Genomic DNA, 22780 nt, shown 5'->3' with positions numbered 1-22780 from the left:
AATCACGCTCTGGTGCTTAGTTTGAACTTCAGCAGGTGGTCTTGACGATGTCTACATGCTTAAATGTATTTAGTTGCTGCTGTGTGAGCGAAAAGGAGGAATGGTGACAATTTAAAAAAAAAAAAAAAAAAAAAAAGACAGAAGACTAAATTCATTCAGTAACATCTTATTAAATAGTTTTAGGGACAAAGAATAAAACATTTTGTTGCTACAATTAGTTTACACAATTTATATTCCAGAATGTTTAGCAAACTTTACTCCATTAAATATACATTTGTGTTTTTACATCTATTTAAAGTTTCTCAGCTTGTTCTTGGATTTATATTGGTAATGTGTTAACATGGACAGAAAACAATGTTAGAGTAAAAAAATACAATATGAAAAGATCATAAACAGGATTCCACCAAACCACAGATTTGAAATAGGGTTAAAATGTATTTACTTTTTAAATAAAAAGTACAAGAAAATGGTGCGCTTTCCAGCATGATTTAAGATTCAAAGTTATGATTCGTTTCTTACAAATATTTGCTTGCAAAAACATAAAAACTATGTATATAAAAAAAAAAACATTTAAAAAGATAGAACACTTAATACACAGAAGTATAGTCTCCAGGTAATGACCCCTTCAAAATAACTGAAAGGGATTGATGTCTTTGTGTTACGCACCTTATGGTCACCTTTTTAAGAGCCATGTGAATGTAATTCAAACCAGAAACAATGTTTTTATTTTGTTTTTTACTGTAACTGGCTGCTTCTTTCACAGCTGTGCGAGAGGTGCATGTGTACTAAATCCTACAATAAGACAGGAGTACAATAATAAAAAACTGGAGGAAGCTGCCATGAGGCACAAAGACATCCCATGTTCATCTTCACATTAAGCGATAAGGCAGGTTTCACTCAGCTGCTTGATAAACAACAGGCTCTTAATAAGGTGACCAACGGGTGTGTCCTCCTCCTGCATTCAGAAATGGTGACAATAAAAATTCCAGAGGAGAAAAACAAGGTACACCAATCACGAGGACACAGATGCATCTTCACTGCAGGGCCAAGAGTGTGCAAGGAGAGACTGATGTGATGGGAGAAGTGCTGGTTGCATGAACATGATATGACACAGAAAACAAGGTCACGAGTCGTGTGCATGCCAGAAATTTACTACAGCAGGGGCCAACCCCCCCAAAACTACCCTCTATCTCCATGGAAGCTGCTTAAAAGTCTGACTTTGATCACTGCCAGCTCTTAGAGCTAGGTTACATAGTCACGACACATCAGCTGGAGTGCCAACAACACACTGCTTATTTTACCAACCACCTGGTAAAGTCCCTTTGCAAGTCAGCCAATAATTTAAACGAGGGAGATGAGGTTTTAGATTTACAGTTTTCGCACGTCAGTTATCTCTAACCCTGGGCTCTTTTGTGACATCATTACTCTGTTTTTTTACCATCTACTCTGGATGGTCATTCAGTATTTTGGAAAAATCAGTCTGCGACCTCGTAAGGAGTTTCAGCAGTATAGTCAACGCAAATTATATTACTGTAATTGCATATTTTATTTGACAAACAAATGGAAATCTATAAAAATGTCCCAACACCTTTAACCCTACCTAAAGAGTGACGCCCCTGTAGATATTAAGGGTCACATAATTAATAACTATGGTTTATTTTGGCGTAACAAAGTATGAGACGTCACCAAATCAGAGCAGTACGTCATAAATGGAACTACAGCTGGACCTGTTTTAATTAGGTCATTAATGTTCACACCTCCTTTAAAGTCTTCAAAAACACTGTAGTAATATTTCAGGTTTCCAGGTTAGTGCGTATGAAGTCATCTGGACCCCAGTCTTCTTGGCACCATTACATGTGCAAACAGTACTTCGTAGTAAAAAGGCCCTGATTGATCTGTAAATTCTGAACTATCCAGTTCGACATTTAAAAGTGTTCATCTTTTGCTTTCAAATGCAACATGATAGAAATGGAATGAAATAGAAGCAGCTTTTATATTACGTCAGAAACAACCCTTTCAAAGCCTCTCTCGCCGGGTGACCTTCTAAAAGTACCGATTGGAGCTGGGGCGGAGGGCAGGAGTAGCTGTCAATCATTACCGGTCTTTACAGGGCTTCAACAAGTAAACTAAAACACACTATTCTATTCTGAAAGGGACGCATAAACCCGTTAGACTTTTTCTTTTTTAAAACCCCCCATAAATAAATAAATAGCTTTAATAAGAGATAAAAATGGGGGAATCTGGAATGAGACTAAACTAATCACGTCTCTCAGTAGCAACAAATGTCAATGAAAAGTTTTGGTATATGGTAACAGAACAGCAGAAATACAAATAAAGAGCTTTGAGCGTTTTGGTTTTATAAAAATCTCAAGTGGGCTACTCTTTATTTCTATGCATCATTTTTTTATATTGTTGCCAACTCTGTGGTATTTTTTTCAAAAGCTGCTCTTTATACATAGAAGCAGCAGAGGCACACAGTGTGGTCAGAAAAGAGTGGCTCTGTTTTTGGGGTGGGGGGCACGCCTGGGTTAATACCGTACAGACTGCAAATGCTTTGAAACTTAGTAGGAGATGAAAGAGAGCGCGTATTGATGACTGAGGGAGAGCAGGAATGTGAAGAAAAAGTCATGACCAGAGTTAAACAAGTAAACATTGATACGTCATGACTGTCTGGGAAAAAAAGAACCCCCCCCCAAACTGCCACACTGCACATGTGAGCTGATGAAGGGCACAAAAGAAAGAAACTGTTAGATTTATATACTCTATAGTCAGCAAAATACACTGTCCTTACCTCCCAGTACAATTATATAGCCTTTAGGTAAATCCTACCTTAATATACATCCACAGTGACCCCAAAACTGTGAGACAAGTCCCACATGGAGCTGTGCGAGAACACTTATTCTCATGTCATCATTCATCAGTTTCATATATACTCACACAAGGTCTCCCTGACAAGGCCACATGTCCGTGTTACTGTGCGCATTAATGCAGCTCTTATAAATCCTCTGCCGTCACCATGATGATAGAGGCATTATTAAAAGCTTGTCTCATTAGTTAAGAGCCAGCATGTAAAGTAAATAAAGGGTAGCAGATTTAAATTAAAACTTTAACGAGCATGTTCAGGAAAGGCAGAGTTTTGGTCCTGTTAACAACTGATGAATAATACTGACATAATCTAAATAAATGTAAACCGGTATGTTAGTGATTTTCTTTTCTGCCCAGTAATATGGGAGAAGTCTTCTGAATATTAGCACTTCATTATGAAATAATATGGGATGCGAGCCTCTTTAGCGTGAGCGTGTTTTACTGAAGAATCTGTGAAGTGACATTCTACTTTGAACTCAGGAAGGAGGTACTACAAAAATAAATCTCACAATCACTTCACATGGCTAAGGGGACCCTACAAACTACTTCCATCATTCTGCATGACCCCCTGTTGTGCAATGCAGTGCTCGTGCTTGATCTACAGTGGCTGCTGGTGTGTGCATGTGTGGTTGCATAACAAATCCAGAGGGGAACGATTCCTAACATGATGCTCAAGTCCCATATTTCAATCTACTGTGCTTTGAGAAGAATGTATGCAACATAATTTGGGCTGTCTCAGTTAGCAGCGATCACGAGTGAGTGAGCCATTAGACATTCAGCTCCGACTGCCTGACATCCATCTGTCTCCTCCTGGATTACTCCATGCACACAAACAGACTGATCTCCACATGGTGACATCTTTTATAGCATGCTGTGGCTTGCTATAGCATGCTTAAAATAGCATAGTGGGAAGTGGGAAGAGACTGATACAAGCTATAGAAAATAAACGCATATAGTGACAGGGTGGGAAGGGGGGGGGGGGGGGGGGGGGGGTTGGTGCATCACATTTTCTTCCACACAATCCAGTGCCGCTTCTGTCCTCCACTCCCCCATTATGTTGACTTAGTGTACCATCCCTTGCTCCCCAAAATTCAACCATTTCAAGGTTTCTCCAGCCTGCTGGTTATACCCGACTCTCCCAGTGCTGCGCCGCCCTCCCCTCCCTTTGCCCCATCCCCGTGTCCCATTCTGTTCCTGCAGGCTCCCTGTAGCCGCCCCCAATGGTAGCCTGTGAACGTTGGGCTGATGGGGAAGTACTTGAAGATTCGGTGTCTGCGGATGAAGTCCATTCCAAACGGCAGGTCGTAGGATCTCATCCCTTCCAGTTCTGCTGCACTAAGACCAGAACCGCGTTTCAGCTTCCTAATACCTCGTTCTTCAGGAGAACCTGAGGATAGAGAGAGATTAATAATGAGTGCCTTAAAGTTCACAATTAAAAGTCCAGGCTAACAAGGAACAAGCTCCACAAGTCTTCTGCTGCTGCTGTGACTTTCTGATGTTTGTGAAGATGGAAAGAAATTCGTAAGATGCGCCTCCGCCCATTCATCTTCAGTTGATTTTCCAGGTGGCAGCAGGTTACGCTCAGACGACTCTCTCAGCCATGTTTTCTTCCACCTTTCCCAGCATGACCTCGAGGATCAGACATATGACCACCCCCCACATGTAGTGCCTTGTACGATACCTGTACCTGCTTGGCAGTCACAGCCACATGTTATGATCGTGTTCCTTAAAAACTTTTTTGCACGCTCCAACAAACTACCATCACTTTCTCAAGCAGCAATAACTTAAAACACTATTAAATGTGAAAACATTCATTCTTGTTCAAACTAATGAAATTAAAAACCTTACCAGGGATGGTATTGTCCAAAATGAAGGCGACAGACCCTCCGACGAACATTGCAGTGGTGAGGAGCACATTTAGCACTTGGTCAATTTCAACAATGCCTGAGAAAGACAGAAGTCGTGAATGTAGTACAATTTGTTTTTGAAGTTACAGCACTGACACAAAGTTAAACTGATCTAATCTCTGGACTGGAGAAGTCACTGAACTTCTGATTGACAAACAACTACTTCCTGACCCACAGCACTCTCCTACTGTTACTGGTGCTCCTTGTAAAAGTGAAAATGAGTGACTGAAAGTTTGATTTCCCTTCCGTGCACTCACCGGTGACCAGTGGGTTCTGTTTGAGGTAGTTCGGCAGCATCAGGCCAAAGAAGATCGAGAAGCCCAAGACAAAGAGGTTCCTGGAGGAGTTGAGGTCGACAAACTGCAGGTTGGACAGTCCCACTGCTGTAATCATACCAAACAGGGTGCAGAACAACGCTCCCAGGACTGGGTCAGGCAGAGAGGCAAAGAGGGCACTGAATTTACCCACGAGCCCCAGCAGCAGCATCATGGCAGCTCCATACTGGATTACACGCCTGCTGCCCACCTGGAGAACCAATTAAGACTTTTAAAACACCTTTTTAAATAAAGAGCAGGTAACATGAATACAGAAAAAGTAAATAAAGAATAAAAAAAAAAACCCCAAAACATATAGTGTGTTACCTTTGTGATTCCCAGGACGCCTATATTTGGACTGGAGGAAGTAGAGCCATTTCCTGTCCCGAAAAGACCATCCAGCACACAGGAAATGCCTTCTATAAATATTCCCCTGCAGAGACAAAAAAACATCATAATTATAGTTCGGACCAGACAGTAAACTGCCTGGGCTGTTTGTGACGAACTACTGAAGTATGAGAGCAAATAAGGAGGTGGAAAAACAAAGGTTACCGGTTGATGGCGTGGATGGGAGGCGGAGGAGCACACGACAGCCGAGCGCAGGCGTAGTAATCTCCAATTGACTCGATGATGCTGGCCACCACAGCGCTCATCATACCGATCACACCTGCAGCCGTCACCGTGGGAACGCCCCACTGGACTGTAGAGGTAAAACATGCTGGTATTTTTATCCATCATCATGCTTAATGCCAACTTTAAACTTTCATATTATATTTCTATAGTCAGTCTACAGCATATATACAATTTGTAGACCTTCCTCTTCATTAACACACTCACAGGGGTAGGGGATTTTGAACCATGGTGCTACTAAGAGGATCCCTTGACGTGCGTCTGTGCGGGCGTAGAAACCGTATTTGTCCTTATCTGGTGGGAAAACGTCGGTCACAGTGAAAATGAAACATAACAGCCACGACATGAGAATGGCCATTATGATCTGCATGAAAGAGAAAAGAAAAAGCTTATCAGACTTTTACATAACATCAAAAACATGAAGAAAAAAAAACAACAACACCCTTTACCCTTTTTGTATATGTTTTTATTACTTCTCTCCAGCTATCTGTTTATATGCAGAGTATGTGAAAGAAATCATGACCTTTTGGGGTGTATGCATCAGTTTATTAAATTAAATTTGCCTTGGTTATACTTAGACCTGTTTATCCTAGAAGCTAATAAACTAATACATCAGGAGGTGAGTGTTTGGATCTTCTTTGGATACAGCTTTGTTCACATCATGCTGTCTGACTTCACATGTGGACTAACCATTCTACACATTTGGACTAGGAAAAAAAAATCATTTAATGATTAGTTTAAAAGCATTGCAGCATAAGACCTGAGGCCAATAAAAAGACATAAAAGTAATTTGAGATCGTTTCATGAAAAAGGTATAAATTAAAATAAGAGCAGCAAATAAATAATTTAATGGTGTTTTTAATCACTTCACCAGCAGGGGGAAGAAAGTGACTGATTTACACAGTGCTCAGACAACCTGGGGAGACGGACGTTTGCTCTGCTGAATAATTTGTGACTTACAAGAGAGAAAAATATTAATAATTGGAATGAAAGCAAAAAGTCTAGACACTGTTTGTATGCAGGCACTTACAGCATGTTGTGTACTTACAGGAAACATTTTGAAGACCTGGAGCCTATAGGATGTCCAGCCCTTCTTGGCTTTGTAGATGGGCAGAGGAAAGTGAACATTTCTGGCATACTGAGAGAAGAGCAGCACCAAGAAGATAGTCCTGCAGAGAGAACCAATCCTCCTAAGTTTAGTGGTGACATGTTATACCGCATATTCTCTGCATGACAACCAATTCTGCAAACATATTCCTTTAAGTCCTGCCTATGTCTGACAAGGACTCCAGAGGCTTAAGAGCCAATCAATTATCCTAACGGCCCAAGAAATTAGTTGCAATTACAGCCACAATACCTCAATTCCTGTGGGCGAGAGAAGAGGCCCTCGAGCTACAGTGTAAACAGCTATGACACAGCAGAAGCTGATGTCACACCACCTGAACGTCACATTATGAAGTGCATCATCCTTCATGAGTCAGCCCTCTGTAGCTTCACAGCCCACATGATCCAGGGTTAAGTGCTTCCTAGATTAAGTTTTAGTGTGGTCATCTTAGCCACTCAGGTCTGGCTTTAACTAGAGAAGACCCACCCACCTGTTGTTTCAACCCTCTGTCTGTGAGGGGCAGCCAATCAGAAGAAAGCTGTCTTAAAGGGAGAGACGCTAGGACAGATGGACTGAACCAAAGTTGAGTATGAGATAAATAGGGATATTTTATTTAAACTGTAAATCATGCAACGCTTCTATAGTAGAGTATAGGAATATAATTTATATGGAACTGGAAAGCACCACAATGTTACACCCCAGCTGTCAAAAAAAAAAAAAAAAAAAAAGTTAAATGTACCTCTAAATGTATCATGACGAAAACATTTAAAAGGAAAACTATGTTGTTTCCATAACTGAAAACAAAGAATTTAAATTAAAAAAAAAACAAAAAAAAAACAAAAAAAACAACTTGCCAAGTAAGTCAAAATTTTGAATCATCTCAACTCAGACATACCTTGAACTTTTGAGATACTAACCCGAAATTTTGACTTACCAATGGCATGTTTTCCCCATAGACAAACAAACTCTAGATAGTGTCTTTTTAAAGACAGTGTTATTGAGGACACATTGGCGTGTCCATACTTACAGCATAGCAATACCCCAGTGTTTTCCAGCCCTCTCCCCTGCAGCCTGGAAACCAGACAAGCCGATGAGGGCCACGGTTGGAGTGATGGTCAGAGGTCCGATGTATTTCAGGAGCATCCCGGGGAGACCCAGCATGCCAATGCACACCTCAACCATGGATGACACAATGATGGCACCTTGGATCTGTCAAAACAAAAATAAATAATAAATAAATACATTTCTGTTCTGCAGAAACACGTGAGCTGACATATATGTACACACACACACACACACACACACACACGTAGATGTGTGTATATATACATACCTACCTACCTACCTACCAAGATTCATGCAAAATGAACATTTTCATAAATCAAAACACAAAGTAAGGTTTTGTACGTGAGGCTATTGTGAGACTGCTCACTGTCAGTTTGCTTAGTATTAACTAGGTCTGTTTACACTGTACTTGCACATATCAGTACTTAAGCATTAAATAAAAACCCTCAAATTTATGAATTAAAAGCAAACACTGTGATTGTATAGCACAAGGTAACAGAGTCGGCAGCACTGACAGCGATAATCCTGTTTGCCTGGTCTTTCTGTTCTCCTCTGTCACATTTTATCAAACGTCTGTTCCTTCATTCAACAATCTGATTCAGTCTGATCGAGTTTCGCCTCATTCACGTGTCACATAACAAACAATTACTCAACCGGCTTACGCAAATGCAAAAGGTTAACGCAAATTAAGAGCATGTGTCACACAAACCCAAACCCTGCAGACATATAGAAAACAGTAATGTCTCTATTTTAGCAGCATATATACAATGTTCAACTTTTTAAACATCAGCTTAACAGACATACTTTTCAAATTTAGTTGTTCAAAAATGTGTTATTTAAGTGCAGTTCAACAACATTTAGAGAAAACCTGCAGTAAAGTCAGTCACCCCTTCCCACAAAGATGTGGTTTGGAACAGTGTGAGTGAGTGTATGTGTGAGCGTGTGCATGTTTCTTTGCCTTACCTCTCGTATCCTGGGCTGCCAAATGTGCTCTGTGTTGAGGAGCTCTGTACCGTTTAATGCTGGAATATCTGCTTGTGGAAAAAGACGAGGAGATGAGCGATCAGAAACCAACGAATCACAGATCTTTGCAAGGCTTTCCCACTGAAAGCCAGCCAGACCATTGAGATATAATATATTGTAAAGTAAAGATAGATGACAGTCCTCTCTTCACCTGTGTTGTTGCACTTCCATTTCTCCAGTGACAGGATGGCTCTGGCTGGTGCGAGAAAGGCGAAGGCACTGGCCTGAAACAAAGGAAGCCTGAAAAACATGAAAAGCTCACTTTAGATATTAAACACTTAAGCCAACTAAGCCATCTCTTTAAGAAATAAGAGAACCATTTCGGGTTAGTTGTGATGTACTGAACAAAAAGATGACCTTTTTCAAAATGTATTTATTGACAGTTCACAATTTAAAAACAGGGTTATTCAGCCTCAATTCATAATTTAATTGGAGCCAAATCTGCTTGTCTAGGGTGAGATACCCCATCTAGCTGAGGTGCTGTGAAACACTTTCACTAGCTGCATAAAATGTTTTGACAAGAGTTAAAAACAGACTTCACATAAGCTAAATTTCATCAAAGTTGTAGAAATAGTTTAGGAAGTGTGGCTGTTTAAAAATTAGTCACATTTGGGACATTTTTGCCAAACTTCAGGGGGTTTTAGTCATATCTGGTTTCAATTAAGAACTTCTGATTTGTAACCCTAGCAGTACAATCATTAAAAACTAGACTAGACCAAGTATCATTTTTAGTTTCAGTGAGCCAAAATTAGATGAGTGTTCACAAGTACTCCCCCACATGCTGCTCCACCTGACCTTGATTTCCATTTTTTAAAAACATCACTGACAGTATTGCATGAGAATACACCTGGACTGCTGCTGACTAATCTAAGGACAGTTAAAAAGAGGAGAGGTAGTGGGAAGGAAAAAGGAAATGTTTCTTAAGAGGAAGTGAGATTTCATGAGCGCTAATTATGAATTGGCAGCACATCTGTTTGTTTCGACTAAAAGTCAGTGTTTTATGTACAGCTGCTTCTTGTCAGTGCAAATATACAAATCAATGAAAAAACTCCAGAAAATTTTATGTGGGCCTCAAGATTGATGGTTGGCTCCATAAAACAAAATATTTTTAACTCAACTTTATCCCCGTGTTTTTACCCTTTTCATGTTTATCATTATTGCTGTAATGTTTTCTTTGCTTTTCATTTTTAAAATCTGTTTCGTCATGTAGGCTTCATGTGTGCTTCAATGTGTAACTGTAAAACAAATCACTAAACATTTCTGTGTATACAAGTCTCATGTTTGCAGGTAGCAGCTGTGCACACAAGCAGGACACTTTGGGTAAAAAGAGAGACACTTTCACCTTTCCTGGAAAAGCATTTTGCCCTTTTTGATTGACCTCACTTGGCACGATGACTCAGAAATCTTCACTGCATATCACCCCCACCCACTTTCCACCTCTTTACAGCTCTGCACGTGTTCTTCTGCGTCATTCCTCAGTACACATCTCCAAACCTTCCCCCCCCCTCGTCCTGCATTCAGTCTATCACTGTGGATACGATCGAGTCAGTCACTTGATAGCTGAAGAAATCTGAGCAGGGATGAATATGTCTGTAACCAGGCTTGTTAACAGGTTTGAACATGCAGTTAGAGAAATAGTCAGGTGAAGAAATATTTAAATGTTGAGCACCAACATGACATTCTAATGAACAGAGAGAGGCCCAGAGGACTGATGGGCTGGGATATGCATAAATAATCAGCCTAGAATAACAGTTTTTGTCCATGCTGATCTGCCTTTTTCTTCATTTTTTCTTTTTTTTTTTCCTTCATTGTTAGGGAGTTATCTGGTACATTATAAACAATCCAGATGTGATGGAGTATGACTATTACAGATACACTGTTGCTGTCTCCCTTTCCCCCCTGCTTTTATCCTCTCCCTCCCTTAGTGGTTTCCATTCAGTGACATTTCTCTGGAGAAACGAATCCACTGAGAGATGGACAGATAAGCACCGTCTGTGACATCAGGGCAGCACTGCCTGAGAGAGGGGAAGCTGCTGGTATGGCAACAATGACGGGCTTAACAAAAAAATGAAAAAAAAGACCAGACTGTGTTTCAGTCTCCCCCCTCCCCATCTTTTCTATGAAAAAGCAAAAACTGAGCATGTGATTTATGTTTTAGATGTTTTTGAGCACTCTACTACACAATCAGTAAACATATACAATCTACATATTTAATGATCCTTTTTCTGGCATTTATAGCATCATGTAAGACTGGAGATAAAGTTTATATTTTGATAGAAACTCATCAGTTCACAGGGGGAAAAAAATATTTTGCAAGTACAGAATTTACTTTTTAAACTATAACAACTAATCAGCAACCGAAAAAACAAAAACAACAAAACAAAAATCTGTCCTTTTCTGCTGATATCAAAAGCTGATATTAACCTCAGCCTGATGCTGAGACATTACATTTGTGGCTGATAATTGGCACAGACACTGAAAGATGTAGATATTTACCAGGCAATCAGATTTTAGTGGGACGCATTATGGGAAAAGTGGGATGCAGCACTGTTGTGGTCCTAAAACACAGAATATTTTCACTACATTGTTAGACTATGCCTTCAGACGTTGGAGACCACTAACCCTTGCAGAGCTGTCAGTTTTGTAGTCTCCAGATCTGTTCTGTCACAGAAACATATCAACATCTAAATGGAAATGAGGACTAAACTCAAATGTTAAAATGCAAGTTGTATAGAGTGTCTGAAATAGTTTGCCACATTGTCCAACAGGGGGCAGCTTCTTCACTTTCAGATTGACCCATTATATGTCCACATGAACTGTCTGTAAAATAAGTTGTGGGAAAAAAAGGACAAGACAATGGGCTAATAAAATTACCAATAAACGTAAGGCTGTTTGCTCAGCTTGCACAAATCAGTGACGATTCAGGACTAAATCACTTTCTGAAGGTATGACAGCCCCAATTAATGTTTCATGTATTACAGTTAATAGTGGAGGAACTGGCCAAATGTATCAGCTGTAGTTGCTATTAATTTATTAGTTGTCAAAAGGGTTTCAGAGGGTTTAATCTACTTGGGGTTGTGCTGTTGTCCAGTGACTCATCCCTAAAAACTTTTTTTTTTAATGAAAGTACAGACCCAGAAGAGGAGGACAACAGTTAAACAGTTACATTTGTGATTGACATGACATTGACCAATCAGCTGAAAGAAGAAAAATAGGGTCAAAATCCACACTTGGAACTTGAGCGCAGAGTTGCACACATATTTTTTTGGCCAAGTCCACACACAAAACCTTTTCACTCACACACACACACACACACACACACACACACACACACACACACACTATATTTATGACCACAATTTGAGCTCATAGAAGTGCACTGAGATTACTCCGGTGACTCGGGAGGCTATTTCAGTCAAGTAAACTCACTGTTGCTTTCAAAACAAACAGCCTGAGATCATACGAACTTCGTGACAAGGTGCATTAGCCGGACAAAAACAGCCACTAGAAGATGGTTATTGTGAATAGGATAACAACAGGGTCAACAACAACACTGAGGTAAGCTGTGGTGCTAAATGATCTTCAGCTGGACTTGAGAGGCTCAAAGTAAGCTATAAAAAGGGTCCACACACCATCGCATCACCAGCAGCAGCCTAATTTGTTGACAGCTCATAGGTTAGATCCATGTTTACGCGTGTGTGAGCTTATGCAAGTGTTGCAGCAGAAATCGACCATCTGAGCAGGCATAATTTTTCCTAATCGTCCTTTGTGTATCGCTTCTAGAGTAGCCTTCTACTGCTACAGCACATCAAGGATTGATGTGTTGATGCTCACATGCCTACCTTAGTTCTAACAAGTAACCTGAGACTTTCTCTCAGCTCAAACCTTTCTGGAAATTTGTGTGTGTGTGTGTGTGTGTGTGTGTGTGTGTGTGTGTGTGTGTGTGTGTGTGTGTGTGTGTATAAAACCCCAGTAAAGGGACAGTCTCTGAAATACCCAAACTGCCACCAAAGTCACGCAGCTGGGTTGAATGTTATCAGTTCCTCATTGTGTTTGGATGACTAACTGCATCCTTAATGTGATTGTCTGATTAGAGATTTACAGGTGACCACATGTAATGTGATGAGTGTATATCTTTTTCTACAAGGTGCTGATTTTTAAGCCACTATTTGTCTGTTAATAAAATAAAAGGAGGAGGCAGGATAACTTTCACACACTTTTTTCCTTTCCATCAAAGTATCAGTAAAAGTCATAGAGTCAGTGTTAAAATGAACAGCCTGTGTGTGCGACTGTCTGGGTTTATATGAGTGAGGTGATTTGGCCGGTGTTGCTGCTGCTGTGCAGCATGATAACGAGACCAAGACTCTTCCACAACAGGATTGAAAGATTAGGTTTAATAATAAAAAAAAAAGGAAAGAAAGAAAACGAGCCAGGGTTCTCTCGCGCAACTGCTCCTTCTTTATGAAAGAAAAACAGCACCTCTTGCCATCATAACTCAACTTTCATTAAAACAGACCCCAGAGATGTGATAATATCCATGACAACAGATAACATTTTATACCAGTCATTATTTTCTGGCAAGTGATAGGAGTGATATAACCTTAAGAGCTGAATAAGGGTGAATCACCGATTACAAAACATACCTCACATTAAGCATGTCTGATTTTATGTTCGTCGTAAATAACAAACAAAAGTAGAAAGTGTAGAAATAGTGCAGAGGGACCGTTACCAAATGAAGAGTTTAATTCTTTGTATTTCCAGAAAAACAAGTATGAAGACAAAACGCGATACATTCTTGAGAAAGGGGGTCAAAGCGAATCATTCCACACATCTAAACTGGTAAACAGGCCATCCCTCCTGGAAAAGTCACTACTGACCAAGACATGCCCGTGGTTAATCAGTTATTGCTTCCGTGTTTTTCACATTGCTTGGCCAGAAGTGATGCAATAGAAGAACCACATGTTGTCTCAATTTCATAAAATATTACAGAAACACAGCAGAGAAATTAAAATGCTACTCATCCATATTTTGATAGAAACTACACGTAAAAGATAAATAAAGCTTGTATGTAGTAGTGCGTATCTTTGTGGATGCAAATTGGACTAATCTGCAGCTCTAAATTAAAAAGATGTAATTCATTTACTCAGTTCATGTAACGCCTAAACACACTCACAGTTACTCAGGGATGAGAGACAGCGGGGGAAGAGAGGTGTGTGTGCATACCTGCAGCCCAGTGTGGTCTGTAGCAGGGTAGTGATCCCCACACAGAAGAAGATGGTCCCTATGAGCTGACTGGTTGCCCACTGATCAAAGCCGACGCACATCGCCTCAGAGAGGAGGAACGGCACCGCAATGGTTCCACTGAAACATGTCAAGTAGTGCTGGAAAGACAAGATGGCAGAAGGTCGTTCCTGTTTTTTTCCACCATCTACTATAGAAATTTAGTCCACCCCCTTCCCAAAAGCCCCCGATAACAAAGCACAAATGTTTAGTTTTATAATTTGGATCCTCACCATCATTCCTTTAGGCTCATAAGTGGAAAATATAATGGGAAGTCTTTGACCCTCAAATGAAACTATCTGCATTGTTTATATGGTTACCATATTCCCAGAACAGATTAGTCTATTTCCCCATTTATAATCAGGGTACCAGTCATCCAGTTCTCTACTACGGGAGTGGACAATCCAGTTCCGCTCCCACCTTGCTCCACCTGGAAATTCCCAAATCTAAAGAAAAGCCTGTTTAGCCTGTTTACCTGTGCAAACCACAAAGAAGTCTCAGGTGAACTGAACAGTTAATTTAATATTTGCATTTATGCATCAGCTAACCATTCTTAACAGGCAGATTATTAAACTGATTTATATTCTGAGCACAGTTGGATTAAGAGGACAGAAGGAAAAAAAAAATAGACGTCACTGACATAAAACATAGCTTAAAAAGCATCTGCCACACCCTTATCATAGAGTGTGTATTTGACATTCTCAGTCCATATTAACCTCCTAAGACCCAAACTCTTCCACAGCATGCATTTTTAATTTCTCTTTGATAGTTGGGCTGATTGGGTCCTCATGAATGTAAAAACAAAGAATTACCAGATTTTTTTTTTTTTTACTTAATTTTTGTTTCTAAGAAAAATGAGAGCCACATATGAGGATATTCATTTAGAATTTTGATAGAACAGTAGCAGTATAATGTCCTCGTAAGTGGATATCAGGCCCCTGTACAGCAAAATTGAGTACTTTGGTCTAAATAACCCAAAATGTGATGTCCACATATGTGGACGCAGGGTCCTAGGTAGGGATGGGTATTGATAAGATTTTAACGATTCCGATTCCATTTTCGATTCTGTTTAACGATTCGATTCTTTATCGATTCTCTTATCGATTCTTTTTTTTTTTTTTTAAAAAGGAGAACACTAAGGTCGATTAGCTCAGAGCTTTGTTTTATATCTTCTCTTTGAACAAGATAGAAATTTAGGAGTAACATGGCCTTACAAACCCAACAGTGAGATCTTGAGAGATCCAGCCTACGGCTCTTCAATGGGGTGTCACAGGGTCCCCAGGAAAAAAAATTGTAAATGTAAAATAATAAAATAAATATTCTTGTGAGACATATCACATATTGACGGGGTCGGGTTATGTTAAAAAGTATAAATTGTTATACTTTGTTCATTGGTTCAAAGGTACCCCACACTTCTTTTTTTGTTTGCTTGTTTGTTCTGGTGTATTTTTCATTTGAACTGTTACTCTGCCAGAGTACTCATATTTACAAGATGGCATTGAACGCCCCATTGGGAAAACTATTTTGTACGTATGTTCCTTGAAGGGGATTGAAGTCGTTCTTTTTTCCACCGCAGCGAAGGGCTAGGAGTAGGAGAGGAGCTGCTGTATGTTTTTGTTATCGAATCGATCTGATTGTGAAATAAAGCATATGCAGTGAGAAAGCAACTCCAGGAGTCATCCCTGCCTTAAAGCTGCAACATTCTTCTGTAGCAATAACAAAGTATAACATAAATTGTTCTGTAGCAATTACACAAGAATATCCAGTAATGTCCCTGCCCACAATTAAACACATTCACTTACCAAAAATCGGGGGCATCTGCTGTAGCAAATGGGTGCAAGCCTTTTACCACAAACTTAGTCACTGCTCGGTGACATTCGTCTATCCTGGCCTGAAAGGAGACGCTACCGGTAGACTGCAGCGAGAACTGCCAGCATCTGAGCCAGACTCTGTCTGTCTCTCTCATCATGGTCACCTACATGTACAGTAATGGCAGGTCTTGTAATAAGGCAGATTGCGCTAACATAATATGCACTGTTAGTTGATTATTTACCTGCCGCATTAACGGGAGAGGACGTGCAAACGTCACCGCTGCTGCTGGGTTGAGAGTCACGAGTCTGGAGCGGAATTAAAAACGCGTGTCATCGCGTGTTTTGTGAGCAAATGCTTTTGCATATTCGTAGTGTTTCCTCCCTTAAATGAAATATCTACTTTGCAAGTTGCCCTGTTGTCATCGGTTCTCATAAAGTATAATCAAACTTTTGAGCGTTTGAGCCGCTTAGGCGCCGTGTTTCCTGCCAGGTAAATGACGCTCCGCAACGTGGTGACGTCATTCGGGGCGACTGGAATCGATAAGGGAATCGTTTGCAAAAATGGCAAACGATTCCAAGGAATTGAAACAGTGGGAACCGGTTCTCAACAAGAACCGGTTTTCGATACCCATCCCTAGTCCTAGGAGGTTAAAACAATTTAATGTGTAGGTTTACCTGTAATCCCAAGAGCACACAGAGATACCAGGGTGGGGTGTCTTCAATGGTGTAGATCATATCCGACCTCCTTGCATCAATACTGTCTGTACTGTCCAATGTCTCAGACATTGAGCTCTACACACATAATGAAACACAAACAGTATTATTATCATTTTAATCCACTTCCCTTTGCATCAGTGCATGTACTTTACATAGGATGTACAGGAAAATAGCTGCCACATGTTGTGTTAGTGCAAGAGAAACGTGTCAGAGCAGATCTGAGGAGAGCTCTGTTAAATGTCTCAGACAGAGCTCTACACAGACAATGAAACACAAAGAAACTGTATCCTGTTAATCTACACTTCTCTTTACATGCATGCTATATGACGTACTGGAAAATAATGTTACGTCAGTGGAACATGTCTGAGCCGATCTGTGGAATTTTATGAATGGAAAAATACCAGAGGTAAATTTCTGTCTTACAGAAAAGTGCAGTGTCATGGTGACATTGAGAGCAGAGAACCACAGAGGAAGATAAGGAGTCATTCTGATGAGTTGGTCTTTTCTACTAAATATCTCATCAGCATCTTTCTGTACTACAATGAGGTTAAAGTTTTTATGTAAACAAAAATAAACCAGGAAAACAGAACAACAAAACATAATTTTTCTAACTTCTACTTTGGAGATTAGAATTGAAAACAACAGCATGTTTACAGCAGAAGTTTATACTATAAATAGTGAATCACATGAAAGGGTTTTACTTATAATGATATGGCTTTTGTTTTCAGGGAAAACCCATGAATGGATACTTATCATAATTACAGGTTTTAAGCTTCATGATTGCCACTTACTGTTAAAAAAAAATGGAGGTCATAGCTCACTTTGGCTTGTTTTTATAAACAATGTAAGACATGGGTATACATTCCCTGATCTACATCCTGTAGCTACGGCATCAGTGCAAATTCAGCCTTTTATGGGAAGAACATTTTAGAGAAATAAAAACTTCTTTAAGATTTGCATACCCCTTTTCAATAACATTTAAGGTCAGCATTTTTAGAATAGATAAAAACTTTGCTTACTTATTTTTGTTGTCTCAAAACAAAAGGTGAAAAGCATCTATTAAAACTTACTGGATGTGATTTTTAAAGAAACAAAGCAAACTTTGCTACACATCACAGAGACATCACTAGGTCTTTAGACCAGTGGAGCATTGAGGGCTGTTTGCTTTATTATTAATAAATCAGTCTTTGATAACAATCTCAAGTATGTAGGTGAAAGATGAGTTGGGGGGGAAAAAAGGAAATCACTGAAATTGTTTTGCTGAGCGCTGCTAACAAAAACCAAAAAAAAAACCCCACAGAGTCAACAAAAGCACTTTATGAGTATGCTTTTTGAGTCATTGTGCCAAAATAGTGACTTGGCTCTTTCAAAAACATCCTTTAAGATGACTACAAAAACTCATGAGGAATTCACTTTGACGGTTTTTACTCCTAAGTTACCTTTTCGCCTCCTTGATTATCTTTAGTGTAGATGGCCATCAGCTCTGTGTTCTCAGTGTCCTGGTCACCACTGGCGCCGCTGACTCCATTTACCACCACCTAAACAAATACAAAGAGCTTCACGTCAACATTTTACTATCCCAATTTGCCAGAGCATGCAGGAAAAAACAAAAATCACAGTTTCTCAAAAGCAGGTTTGGCGCAATGCTCATACCTTTCGCTTTCAATGTAGGTTTTGTCAGCGTGCCAACATGCAAGCTGAAGCAATGTCAATATTTGTGTGTGTGCGCCAGTCTATATGTTACGCAGTGTGGAAGGCCGGATGCACTTATGTCCCCTGGACATGGACATGTGCTTCCTACAGTATGCAAACTTGTAACCATTCAAACAAATTTCAATAATTGAATATGCATTTGAGGTTTATGTACGAGAGTGCGGCTTTGCTGCATTTGTCACAGCATTTAGGTTAAGAACAATCAGCAACGAGGAAGAGAGAAAGCAGTAGTTTGCATAGTCAGGAGTGTATGCAAATGTGCCCACCAAACCCAGAGTTTTTACTCTACAGTCCTCACATGCAAACATATGGCATGCATAGGCCTCCAGATTAAACTCTGAGCGGTGGAGTGGATATTGAAGGTTATCAGGGAAACATGTCAGATCACCAGGACAATTAAATGCACACAAAATGTCAGGCTCATGTTTTATTTCCCTTTGTGTTCCACTGAACAGCTTCAGTAAATGCCTCCAGAGAAAATTCTTTTAAAGAGGGAACAAAGCTTATCTAAGTTTCTAACAGGAAACCAGCTGGCTCCATGGTCACCCTCAAAGCTCTATGGGAGGATTTATCGTAGTTTATACCTTGCTTAACCTGTGTCACCTGATTATTTAAACATTTAAGGGTATTAAGAAGCCACATGAAAATTAATTTCATGTTTTCCCCCCTCTTTTAGGACATGAAAGGATGTTTGCTAGCACTATTTAAATCTTCACCAGTTCCTGAAGGAAATTTCAGGTTCTTTTTTGTGTGTTTTTTGTTTTGTTTTTAATTTTTTCATTATATGGAAATATTCTGGAGAAGTGCCAAATTAGAGTTGCTTTAGGGGAAAAAAGATTCTGCTAATACAACTAAGACTTTTTCTAAAATGAAAAAGTACCTTATTCAATGTGAACACTTTTAGACTGTATGGAAACAATATGGATATTGTTAACTGTAAACAGTCATTTTATATTGCATGTAGGACAGGCTGGGTTCATTTTTAACTCGTGCTGTATGTGAAACTTAATCTGCAAAGCTGTGCAAATAATGGAGAGCACATGGGGTTTCTTACAAGTTACAAATTATTTTACTTATATTTATATCTTATGTAATTTTATGATTTAGTTCCAATGTACAGCACTTTACGTCAGCTGTGGTTGTTTTAAAGTGCTTTATAAATAAAGATGATGATAATTATAAATAGTCAGTCCTTCTGTTACCTGGGGCCTTGTTATGGGACCAACATGCTAACATATAGGTAGTCCAAATGTCTCTCTCCTCTCCAGTCTTAAGACGCCTCAAGGGGATCTTGGCCAGTCCCCAGACCTCATGACCTGATCCCTGCGCATGTCGAGGATCTACCCTGGTCCAAAACCAGATACAGGTGGTAACTCTATAATAAACCTTACTGTGAGAAGTGGCCATAAGAAAATCATTTGTAATTTTCACTAATAAAAGTTGGTCATATTTAAGATGAAGCATTAATTAACGGTAGGTGTTCTTTAAGTAGTCTAGAAGAAACAGGGTCTAAAAGACAGTGTATGTGCAAGTATTCATCTCAAGGCAAAAGTTCATACTTCATACTATTCTAAACGCTCTGATTTCGACAGTTTCGTTCTCTTGGCTGTGCAGGATTAGCAACTGCAGATATCTGGAAGATGGTTATCTCTGCTGCACAGACCTGACTGAGCACAACAGTCCACACTCTCCTAATTGTAAGGGGCAGTCAATCAGTTGGCTTAGTGTTAAAGAATCCCAAATGGCTTTTATTAAGGGCTTCAGTAAGATAGAGTAAGATAAATAAGAATTATTTTAATCTTTGAATCATGCAACGCAATTCTAGTAGACCAAAAATATAAACTTAAAAGGAGCATAATAGCTTCTCTTGTCAGCACAGAACATGGGCAAATCTCCTGCAAGAAGTAAAACACGTATGAAAAAGAATCTCTTAAAACATGCTATGTTTTAATTTAATGGAGCTATAAGAATTAACAAGCATATTTGTGTGGAGGAAATCAGATTTGATAAATGTCTGTTGTGATTTTGCCCACTGACCTACATAAGGCAGCGGCCTGGTGCCAAGAGGACAAACAGAGGAAACGGCTGGAAAAAGTATTGGCTGCAGCATGCATTAAGTGACCATGAAGTAAGAGGTTCGTGTGCGACTGTCTGCTCCAACACATTCCAGGCAAAAAGCAATGCCAAATATGATTGCGTGAGTCAGAAAAGAGTAATGTGAGGAGATGTAGGACAATCCCAACTATGTGCAAACCCCTGTCTTTGTCTTCATTATACAAGCATGCTTTAGGTGTGGCTGTGGTCTCTGTGGGAACATTTTATTTATGGTTGTATGTACCGGAATTGGGTAGAAATTTGCCCCATGTTTGCACTCCTCTTCATATTTTCCTGCTTCACTGCTGCTGTCCATCGATTTGGAGGTGGTGTTCTTCCCCACGCCCATGCTTGTGTCTTCGTCTTCTTTCTCGTTCTCTGTTACTCCTTGGTCTTGTTGTGGTGTGGTTTCAGATGAATCCTTCAGGGTGATTACATCGTCTAGGAGTGCCTCTTCTGCTTAGAAAATGAGACAGATAAGGAGGGATTAATATTTGATTTATTTACAAGGGCAACATTCCTGTGATAAAATCAGGGCACTGCAGGGGATGATGGGTCAAAATTTCTGGTGGAATATATTAAATTCTCAGACTTTGTTTTTTTTTATTCTTAGTGTGATTCACAATAATAAAGCAACAGCATAAACACAATTAAATTGAACTGTTCATTAAGGGATCATGAGCCATTGTTCAATACATATTTAACTAGCTAAGATATTGCTTTTTCACTTCAAGATCTGCATTATTGATACCTGGTGTCTTTTGAAGAACCAAGACAAAAGTTAAGAAGTTTTGTAAAAGCACAAGAAATAATTATGACATAGTTCTAATTAAGTAAGATCCGCTTATTGGAGCTATATAATCTGTTTACATCCTGATAGAGAGTTCACAGAAGATTTGGGAAGTGAAAACTACTCACAGGTCTAGAAATCAGCATGTAACTGTTCACATGCAACTTTATGCCACTACTACATTTATGGATTTTGAAAGTAATTCCAGGTCCAAAGCTACTTTTTAAAAATCCAGAAGACACAAATATTACTCCTTTTGAACTTTGTGGATCTAACAGAAAGTTTATCAGTGTGATTGGTTTTCTGTCTAGTTGACAGAATATTTTTTTCCTACAATTCACTTTGTTTTGTTTTTTTTGCTTGCTTTTACATTCATATGTGAAAAGTTAACCAAGTCTTGATTATATAATACCTTAATGTTTTGTTAGTCAAACAAAAACAACCCAAGAAACACCGCTCTGGTCATTATACAGATCATTTTTCACTATATTAAGAAAACGGTCATCTTAATCTGCCTTAATCAAAACAGCCTGCACAAATTATCAATAACCAGATAACTTGTGAACTAACAAGGGATACATGTCAATCAGTAATCCATGCTGCAAACAGGTCTTTGACAAACAAAAAAAGGCACAAAGAGGAGAGCCCATTAAAAGAAAAATAGTATTTGATAACAACAGGAACAAAGATCACTGTGCGATGATGCAGGAGGCAGAAAGAGAAGGAGTTTTAGCAGGCATGGTGCATAAGACGTACTATTTTTTTTAAATCAATGTCATTTCTGTTTTGATCTCTTTTTGTTTATGCCTAAACTGGTTTACAAATTTAAACTGTGCCTTTTGTGGTCAACTGACACATCCCTAGAGGATAAAATGCTGCGAGTATTTTACATGTGACCTATCATCCAAAAGCCAGGTGTTCATGTATTCACATGTCCCTGGTGTGGTGCTCCTGCCTGTGTAGAATTTTAATTAATATGCATGAACTGTCTTGTTGTGACAATAACGCACGCAAACATATAGAAATTACATAAATGTCCCAGATGTACACAGATGTAAGCATAGGTTTCCAATGTGATAAACTAGAAACAAACTCCAGATGCATATTTACACGTCTAAATAACTGAACAAAAATAATAATAGTGACGTTCATTAGGACAGCTGTATTAATGAGCACACGGACAAATTCTCACTGAGTGAAAACTGCTGTATACATCTGATAAATACTCTGATAAATGATTGCCAATGCAGGAAGTGAAGATCTCCACACAGGAAAGAAAATATACCCACCAGCACTTTTTGTAAGTGTGGTTTATGTCACCAGTTGTTATTTTTGTAGTTTGTTACAGCTTTTTAAACTTCAGTGAAGTGATATTGCATGACTGCAGCTGTATTTGTCACTGTTAAGGAGGAGAGACATGCTATAATTACTAGAAACCAAAGGTTTTTTTTATGGCTTGGTTGATC

The 22780-nt window shown here is 39.3% G+C and overlaps 1 protein-coding gene across 3 annotated transcripts in view; it reads right to left on the bottom strand.

The window, feature by feature from the left end:
• Positions 1-404: 404 nt before the first annotated feature.
• slc23a2 (solute carrier family 23 member 2) overlaps positions 405-22780 on the bottom strand; it is a 38829-nt gene continuing 16453 nt past the window's right edge. For 2 of the 3 annotated variants that reach the window (XM_085367429.1, XM_085367427.1), the window contains 14 exons: positions 20769-20980; positions 18157-18255; positions 16676-16792; positions 14133-14290; positions 9061-9149; positions 8850-8917; positions 7849-8030; positions 6765-6885; positions 5924-6080; positions 5639-5786; positions 5414-5519; positions 5030-5297; positions 4714-4809; positions 405-4252 (listed from right to left, as the gene is read on the bottom strand). In XM_085367429.1, coding sequence (XP_085223555.1) covers positions 3966-4252; positions 4714-4809; positions 5030-5297; positions 5414-5519; positions 5639-5786; positions 5924-6080; positions 6765-6885; positions 7849-8030; positions 8850-8917; positions 9061-9149; positions 14133-14290; positions 16676-16792; positions 18157-18255; positions 20769-20873 — 2001 coding nt within the window. In that variant the 5' untranslated portion in view covers positions 20874-20980 and the 3' untranslated portion in view covers positions 405-3965. Of the gene's footprint in view, positions 4253-4713; positions 4810-5029; positions 5298-5413; positions 5520-5638; positions 5787-5923; positions 6081-6764; positions 6886-7848; positions 8031-8849; positions 8918-9060; positions 9150-14132; positions 14291-16675; positions 16793-18156; positions 18256-20768; positions 20984-22780 lie in introns of all 3 variants that reach the window. The other variant, XM_085367428.1, reaches the window with a different exon arrangement.

This window comes from Diplotaxodon limnothrissa, linkage group LG12 (assembly GCF_057381915.1).
Source record: "Diplotaxodon limnothrissa isolate DT_005_m linkage group LG12, D_limnothrissa_male_GT1.1, whole genome shotgun sequence".
In the NCBI taxonomy this organism is placed as follows: Eukaryota; Metazoa; Chordata; class Actinopteri; order Cichliformes; family Cichlidae; genus Diplotaxodon; species Diplotaxodon limnothrissa.
Note: the sequence above shows the minus strand (reverse complement) of the source record. Positions and strands in the feature narration are given on the sequence as shown.